A 9,559-nucleotide genomic window follows, 5' to 3' on the forward strand; every position below is an offset into this window, starting at 1 on the left:
GGCCTATCTGAGGGAAAAAAAATACAGAGAAAATCAGTGTGGGCCAAGACCGAGCCAGGACCTGTGAAACCCTCACCCCTCTAAGGGCTTCCAACCAAGTTGCATGATGCTTCTTTCCATGGATTCAGTCTCAGCTTCACCCATGGAGCAGACTTTAGAATCAAGATCTGAGTTCAAATCCTACCTCTGCCAGTTATTAGGTGTGGAATCTCGGGCAATAAAGTTGTCCATTGGTATTCACAGAGAATGGAGTCTAGGATCCATAAATGCACTAATGTTCAAGTTCTTTTTATAAAATAGAATATATTTACACAGATTGTATACACATTCCTTAGATACTTCAAATCATCTCTAGATGACTTAGAATATCTAATGCAATATAAATGGTATGTATATAGTTGGTATATTGTATTGTCTAGGGAATATTGGCAAGAAAAGTTTGCACATATTCAGTACAGATTTTCTTTCCAGTATCCTCTGTCCATGGTTGATTGAATCCAATGATGCAGAATATATGGATGTCCATGTCTGATGTATCCCCTTTCATTCTAATTTAATTAATCTTTAAATTGGAGCTCTTTACTCTTTCCTCAAAGAGCTGTTGTGTGGACTGCATAAAGCACCAACATAGCATAGGGCACAACACTGATCTTCTGTGGTTTCTGAGGCTGCACGTTCTTCTCACCCAGTCAGCTCACTGGAGAAGAACCAGATCCTTTCAGCTTGGTTGTACCTGAGTAGCCTCCACAGCCAGGCAACCACAGGTACTTCCAGATAGTGCCTCAGCATCCTCTCACCCCTTCCATCATATGAGGAATCATTATGTAACCACTAGCCTCTGTCTGGGAACAGGTGACACAAAATGGAGAACACGGAACCACTGACCATCCTCTGTCCTGTGGTACACCAAGAGTAGGACTGGAGCTCTGAATGGGAAGGCTCAGATGGAATACTGTCTTAGTACTTTTTCAATTATTATCCTTAAGTAGCTGCACAAAAGGGTTTCAACCTTAACATGTCAGTTTGTGAGTACAATGCATTTTGATCAGTGTTACCCATTTCATCATTCTATCTCATCTCTCGCAATTCCTTGTGTCCCCTCAATGTACCTAATCTGTTTTGTGTTCCTATAACAGAACACCTGAGTCTTATATTTAACAACAGAGACATATTTTGCAATCTAGAGGTTGGAAAGTAAAGAGTAAGCAGCCATATCTGGTGAGAGGGGTCTTAATGCATCATCCCACAGTGACAGCCATCAGTGTAGACTACCTCCCAACACTGTCACCTGGAGGATGGTGTTTCTAACACATGAACTTTGGGGACACGGTCAAATCATATCAGATGTTCTCTCTTCTTTGACAATGCAGGCACAGCCAACAGGACACAAATTTGCCAATGTCCCTTTTCCCTTTTCTACCAGCCAAGATATGAATTCCCAGATTTATGATCAGTGAGCCCTAAGAATAGAAGTCTAATCTTGACTTGGTTCTAATCTCCTAGACTGTGAGATCCTTCAAGACAGAGATTATGTGCTGCTGCTAATTCTTTGGTATCTATTGAAGAACAGTGCCTGGCATATGGAAATGGTATGGTAAATACTGATGGATAAATGAATGAATGATGCAAACATATACACATATGTAAACTAGTCCTTGCTTCTTGGAGCTCATTTCTCTAAGCATTGGTGACAAACCTGATAGCTTTTGACAAGCTTCTCAACATCAAGGCCTTGTTTTCCTCTTCCATAAAGTAGAGCTAAACTATGCCTAAATTTGAGGATTGACTTTGGAATTTCAAACCAACGGTCTGCTCATTGCAAAAATCAGTTTAGTAGGCTAGGACCTGTATTGTAAAAGAAAATAAAGAAGCAGCAGAAAATGTGCCTGAAAACTGGATCATAGAGAATGAAGGTCAAAGTAATATAAGTTTGGTTATGTATAGGGTATGCACTAGATTAGAATACAGACCCAAGCTGGTTTAACATGTGCTATTTGAAGATAGAGAAATTAAAACTAACTTGTGCTTGCTAGGCAGATCCTCATGCTTGATCAGCTGGCACTCTACCATTTGAGCTACTCCTCTTGACTGGCTTTTTGTTGATTTTGGAGATAGTCTCCCAAACTTCTCTAACTGAGTTATTTTTGAGCATTGATCCTCCAGATCTAGCTTTTGAATAGATGAGATTAATAGGCTAAGCCACCGGTACCTGAATTTCCTGAGCACAAGTAAAGTGCACTAGAACTTGCAGCAAGAAGGTCCACCTTCACTGCACAAGAACAACAGGGAGAATAGACCTGAGGCATTGCTGTTGGCACCGTGGGGTGAGTTCTCAGGCCCACCTGGGACCTCTTCCAGCTCTCTCCAACTTCACAACAACTGAAGTCCCTGGGTAGATTCCTGAGTTAGGAAAGCACTTCCAATTATACCCTTTGCAGTTCTGTCATGGCTCCAGTGCTTCCCATCTAGCCCTAGTCCAGTGTGCACACTGGCTAGCTGGGTCTCATGGACAGTGGATCTACTTGCTGGCTGAGTAAACCTTTGCTCTTTTTCTGTTAGTTAAGCAGGGTGTAATCTTTCTGTGGTATCCCTGTGCCTAGGCCAGCACTGTAATTTAGCTGACTTGTCTATCTACCATAGAAGGGGTCGGTGGCCATCTCTAGGTTCAGAAGATCCGTAGCCTGCCCACGCTGAAGACCTATATCACCATAGTGATAGGTGATACTTCCATAGTAAAATACTGTGAAAACATAATTTTTAGTTTTTCTATTATTTATTTATTTATGCCTATCCTGGGGCTTGAACTCAGGATCTGGGCACTGTCCCTAAGGCTCTTTGTGTTCAAGGCTAGCACTCAACCACTTTAGCCACAACACCACTTTTGGCTTTTTCTAAGCAGTTTTATTGGAGATAAGAGTCTTATGGACTTTTCTGCACAGGCTGGCTTTGAGCTGTGATCCTCAGATCTCAGCCTCTTGAGTGGCTAGGATTACAGGCATGAGCCATGGGTGCTGGCTACAACCTACTTTTTTTTTTTTAAAGAGCAGGTTTATTTAGGCAACAGCTTTGGAAGTTCAAGTGCATGATGCTTTGCTTTGGCTCAATAATGGTGATGGCCTCATAGTGAATGATACATGGTGAAACGCCTTGGGAGCAAAAGTGATCATAACCCCAACCAGGAAGTACAGAAGGAAAGAAGACAGAAGAGACTTGACTTGCTTCTTTTCTAACAACTCTCTTGGAAGAACTCGAAGTGTCCCAGGTAAGCTACCTTCTGAAAGCACAGCCCAGGAGGCCTATGGGCCTTCCACTCATCATATCTCTTAAAGGTTCCACTTCACTTCCCAATACTACTACCCTGATGACCAAACCCTTAACAAGTAGACACTTGGAGGCACACTCAAACCATGGCCATACCATATCAAGGAGACTGTTATGATTGTAATTCTTTTTCTAATTAGCTAAATTACTCAAGATCAAGCACAATGAAGAATTTTGCCCTTCCTTGCTCAGAAACTCTCCCCTCCATTCAAGTGTCCCAGGAAAACATGTATTCACTTACCTCCCACAACCCTACCTTCATAGGCACCATGGTTCATCCTGAGCATTGTTCTGAGACTCCTATTTCTCCAGAGCCCAGACATTCTAGGCTGGCTCAGACATGCTGTCCACCTTTCCACTCTCAATCAGAGACACCAGATCCGGGAGACAACCAGAGGCAAACCCTACCAAAAGCACAGCACTAATCTCTTCTTCAACCACAACCACGAGACAAAATCTACCTATCTATTTCAGAGGTTACAGCCTGGGCTTCTCCCATAGACCTTTATACACATAGCACAGCATCCACACAAGGTGACCCTAGATGTGTATACTATTCCTAAGACTCTGTGTGTGTGCACACGCGCGTGCGCACATGCACGGGGTCAGGGAGAGGGGGGAGCTTCAATCCTTGGCATTGTCACTGTCCCTTACCTTTTTATTTGTACAAGGTTGGCATTCTAACACTTCAACCACAGCTCCACTTCTGACTTTTTGGTGGCTAATTGGTGATAAGAGTCTCATGGACTTTGCTGACAAGGCTGGCTTTGAACCATGATCCTCACATCTCAACCTCCTGAGAAGCTGGGATTATAGGCATGAGCCACAGAAGCTGGCTGTTTTTGAAATATTACTGTTGGGTCTGGCTCACTTCACTTAGTATAATTTTTTCCAAGTCCTTCCATTTCCTTACTAATGGGGCAATATCATTCTTTCTGATAGAGGCATAAAATTCCATTGTGTATATGTACCACATTTTCCAGATCCATTTGTTCACTGAGGGGCATCTGGGTTAGTTCCATATTCTAGCTATGACAAATTGTGCTGTGATGAACATTGTTGTGCTGGTGGCTTTAGTGTGTTCATGGACTCTATGGTCTGCCTCATAGGGAATAATTAGCACAGGTTTAGGCTAGTCTAAGCAGAGGATCACAAAAGCCGAATAGCTATACCCTTATGAACACATAAGATGATACTAAGTGAAATGAACTCCATGTTATGGAAACGACTGTTATATCGCTGTTGTGATTACTTTCAACATGCCATGTGAAACTGTAGCATCTATTATTGATGATCCTCTTGTATCCCTTTCCTGTGGTTGTACCTGCACTATCTCTGTATCTTATCTGAGTACATTGGAAACCGTGTATACTGGTATTAGAACTAGGAAAGTGAAAGGGAATACCAAAATCGAGAGACACAGGGTAAAAAGACAAACGACTACAAAAGCAATACTTGCAAAACTGTTTGGTATAAATCAACTGAACAACTCATGGGGGGGAAAGGAAAGGGGGAGGTGGAGGGGGAAATGAGGGAGGAGGTAACAAACAGTACAAGAAATATATCCAATGCCTAACTTATGTAAATGTATCCTCTCTGTACATCAGTTTGACAATAAAAATTTTTAAAAATCTTACTGTTGGAAAGATGCCTGAGAGCCTGGAATCTAATCTTTTTTTTTTTTAACCAGGTGATAAATAAGACCAAGTCCATTCAGCTTCTCCTTGAATTAAAAGAGTTGGGATAGTTCCTGCACCAACACACCCCCACATCCTCCCCCAGGGTGTCACATGGGACAACTTTGGAATATAGCTATTATTGATCTTCTACTCTGAGGTGAGGCTCAGCTAGATGGGCTTGTGGCTCCTTGAACCAGTAGAGTAGGGTACAAGCAAGCTACTTGAGATGTTGGATTATGAATTGCTTGCTCTTAGATGCCTGCAGCCATGCTTTGAAGTCTAGCACTACTGAGACTCAGAAGGCAATGTGTCCACACTTTAGCCTTCAGGCCTGCTGAGCCAATGGTCTCACCATCCCCAACTTTACCATGCAGTTTGACATGGAAATTTTGGACGATCTGGACCAGCTCATCACCAGATCAACAGCATCAAGGACTTCAGTCAACTGCACAGCACAGAGTGGAAGGATTGCCCAGCTGAGCCATTCCTGACTTCCTGGCCCACAGAGCCACAAGCTATAAATCACTGTTGTTTTCAGCTATTAGGTTTTGGGGTACAGTCATCCCTCAGTATCCCTGTAAAATGGGCTTCGGCCCCACCCTAGCCCCACAACCCTCGAGTACACAAATTAACAGAAGCTCATTACTCTCATACAAAATGGTGCAGTACTGCACAGAATGTATACAATCTTCTGTACACTTGAATCATCTCTACATTCCTTACAATACCTACTATAACATAAGTGTACCATATAAATGTACAACATGTGTTGTTTTCCTTAAACAAAATAGCACAACAACTGCTTTATACTACTTTGTTATTCAGGGGAAAAATTAGCTCTCAAAGCTTTCTATGATGATTAATATTCTGTTGGAATTATCAAATAACAACATTACTAAGCTGTAGTTTAAATTATATTCAGAGACAAGAATGAAAATCAAAAAAGCCAATGGAGCTATGACTCAAGTGGTAGAGTGCCAGCCTTCCTGGTGTAGTGGAAGTCTCATCAAAAAGCTAAAGGACGGGCTTGGGATATAGCCTAGTGGCAAGAGTGCCTGCCTCGGATACACGAGGCCCTAGGTTCGATTCCCCAGCACCACATATACAGAAAACGGCCAGAAGTGGCACTGTGGCTCAAGTGGCGGAGTGCTAGCCTTGAGCGGGAAGAAGCCAGGGACAGTGCTCAGGCCCTGAGTCCAAGGCCCAGGACTGGCCAAAAAAAAAAAAAAAAAGCTAAAGGACAAAACTCAGGACTTGAGTTCAAGCCCCAGTTCTGGCACACACACACACACACACACACACACACACACACACACACACACACACGTGTAAGTGCACCCCACTGAGGGTAGATGGAGGATGTGAGTTTCTCCATTTGAGGTCCTGATGGCTGACTTATGGAACTGGACTTGGCCTTGGCCTATAAGATTTCAGATAGGGAACTACTTTAAGATGCAGAAGCTATAGAAGCAGCACAGACTTCAACTCTACACAAATAGGAACTTTCTACTCATTCCAGCTTTGGGACATGAAATGCACTGCTCCAGCATCTGTCCTGACCCAAGTGCTTGATAAAGGAGGTACAGGCTAGGCAGTTGCTGGGGAAGGCAGTGTGGGAATGCTGTGTGTGTGTGTGTGTGTGTGTGTGTGTGTGTGTGTGTGTGTTGGTACTAGAGCTTGAACTCAGGGTCTAGGCACCTGTCCCATAGCTTTTTCACTCAAGGTGGCACTCTATCCCTTGAGCCACAGCTTCACCTCTGGCTTTTTTTGCTGGATGATTGGAGATAAGAGCCTTAGAGGAGTTTGCTGCTGGATTGGGTTTGAACTATAACTCTCAGGTATCAGTCTCCTGAATAGCTAGGATTATAGGCATGAGCCACCAGGGCCTGGCAGGATCCATTATTCTGAATGGAGATAACAAAGTACAAGACAGGGTACTGCAAAAAGTGAACAATAAGAAAACACTGAGAGGTAACATTACACATCTTTCTTCTAAAACCTGAGCCTCGTGTCATTTTAACATGGTTAATGTCATTATTAAAAAAAAGACTTTCTCTAGTTTTTAATACTTTAGTGTAATATATCCAGCTGGATAAAATCACAAGAGAAACTTAGTTATGTTGGTACTCTAAATATAACAAACCACATGAGAAAAATGCATTTTCAATTAAGGTAAAAAATAGTATTGCCAGAATTTATATATTGCATAGTTCTACAATTTAATTTTCAAATGGGTCCTAAAATCTCATTTGTTGTTTTTTATCTTAGGAACCCTGGGGCTGTTTAACTAAGACATTTATGATGCACTAAAGTTACTGTGAGACTATTAAATAGTTAGCATTAAGTGCACATGAATTTATGGTTCTATAAATGTCCTCTTGAACTGTTTAAGATATAGTTCTCCCGGAAACCTAGCTGACAAATTCAAACCCAGTTTCACACTGCCAAATTATTATTTTTCCATCATAAAGCAGCACTTTTTTTCTTCACTGATTTAAGCTAATGAGCTTGACCATTACACAGAAAAGTTGGTTAATATTTATTGCATACCTTCACCAGAGACTTTGACTATAGTAGAAAGAAAGATAAATATGGCCCCCTACTCTTGTGTGGAGTAAGAAATATTAGATCTCATTGTATAACGACATGCAGTGCTATGAAGGTGGGGGTGGGAATGGGTGGCCAGCATTGTGGCCTGGACAGGGAGGAAGCGTCAGACAATATTCCTCTGGAATATTGAGGATGGGACTTTAAAGTTGGTCTGAAAGAAATGAAAGGGACATTTGGGAAAGAACAGATATTGGTGTACATAGAGCACTACTCTGTACAAATACAGAACATTCAAGGATCTGGAATGCTCCAGCGCTGCAAGAGAAAGAAGCCAAAGTGTGTAAGAATGACAAAAATGGATGACTCATGAGCTATACTCTGTCTTTTAGTCTATTTTTTGTTTCTATAACAAAATACTGGAGGTGGGCCACTTTATAAGGAAATGATGTGCAGTTAGCCCACTGTTGTAGGCTATTCAATATTAATGACTGTCTCTTCTGCCTCTGGTGAGAACCCCCTTAGCTGTGTCTCAATGCAGCAGAGAAAATGCAAGCAGAAAGGATAAAATTTGTGGGACACTCTGCTCAAAATCAAAGAAGCGGTTACAAAACATTTTATAAAACATAATTTAGTGTCTACATTTTCAGAGCAACTCTCACAAGCTGAATTTCTCATAAATATTGTGTGTGCATGCACATGTACATGCTAGTACTAGGACTTGAACTCAGGGCACTTTCTCTTATATTTGTCACTCAAGACTGGTGCTTTACCACTTGAGTTCTACTTCTGGACTTTCGTTGGTTAATTGAAGAGAAGAATCTCACAGGCTGGCTTTGAACTGTGGTCCTCAGATTTCAACCTCCTGCATACCTAGGATTATAGGCACGAGCCTCTACTGCTTCATTTGAATTTCTCATAACTATGAATGAATGAATTTCCTTGATCAGTGACTGTGACTAGCCTAGGTGAGGAAAATTTCTTATCTGTGACACTGTTGCAGGTCTTCATAATATTTTGAAACTTCAGCTCACTTTGGCTTTTTTTTAACATCTAAATCTTTATTAATGTGAGTTTTTAAAAACAAGCATCCATAGCAACGGGTGAGGTGAGTTTGTGGGATGAGGAGAGGGCAGAAGAAGGAATTCTTCTCTACTGGTAGTAAAGTTCCAGGTTCATTTCATCATGGATTTCATAATCCCACAGAGACACATGGTCCTTGAAAATTGGGTACCATTTTTTAAGGACAATCTTGTTCCAACAGGTGCCAGTTTGGGCAGTGATCAGGTTCTTAAGGTCCCCGATGGTGTCATTGGTGTTGCACTTAAAGTGAACTTTCTTCCCCAGGCGGTTGTTGCAAACAACCTTGATCATCCTGGCAGGAGCTTTCACCTCAAATCTCCTCGAGCCTTCTCCCAAGGGAACAACCTCCTCACTGGGTCACTTTGGCTTTTTTCCTCAAGTTTTTCCGTGCCTTTGAATAGCAAATCACTTCATTTGAACCCTGTGTTCTAGAGGAAAGATGTGATCCACCATTACTTCACAAATAACAACAAATAAAATGACTTCACTGGCTCCTAAAAAACATGATTCTATCTCATATTATTTTATTGTTTTAGTTTTATTGCCTACCACTCCAATAAAATGCTTTTGTATGCTTGCTTTTTAAAATATTGCTCAGTCTTATCTTTGTACTTCCCTATTTCCTGTTTGCCAACCTCAAATAGTCCAGTTGAGTGTATAGCCATCTCAAGAAAGATCCACCAGTGCCTAGACACATAACCCACAACACCCATCTCCATGTGCTGCAGATTCATTCAGAGAAAGCATGTTATTGGAACAACACAAGTTAGAGTTGTACAAACACTAGATCACCTTTGTGATGGCATAAACAGTGAAATGTTACTCTATCACCAGGAAGCACTTGCTCCTGTTGCAATTCACTCCTTTATTTGTAAATGCAGCAAGGGTGGGGGGAGGGGGAGAGTTTGCCAAAATCAGCAAAGTCTATT

General features: G+C 41.7%; 1 protein-coding gene across 1 annotated transcript; it reads right to left on the minus strand.

The window, feature by feature from the left end:
• Positions 1-8,593: 8,593 nt before the first annotated feature.
• On the minus strand, positions 8,594-8,936 carry LOC125352266 (ubiquitin-like protein 5). The gene has a single exon (XM_048347388.1). It carries the CDS (start codon positions 8,919-8,921, stop codon positions 8,700-8,702), a length of 222 nt encoding a protein of 73 aa, XP_048203345.1. The 5' UTR covers positions 8,922-8,936; the 3' UTR covers positions 8,594-8,699.
• Between the last annotated feature and the right edge of the window lie 623 nt (positions 8,937-9,559).

This window comes from Perognathus longimembris, chromosome 6 (assembly GCF_023159225.1).
Source record: "Perognathus longimembris pacificus isolate PPM17 chromosome 6, ASM2315922v1, whole genome shotgun sequence".
NCBI classification, from domain to species: Eukaryota; Metazoa; Chordata; class Mammalia; order Rodentia; family Heteromyidae; genus Perognathus; species Perognathus longimembris.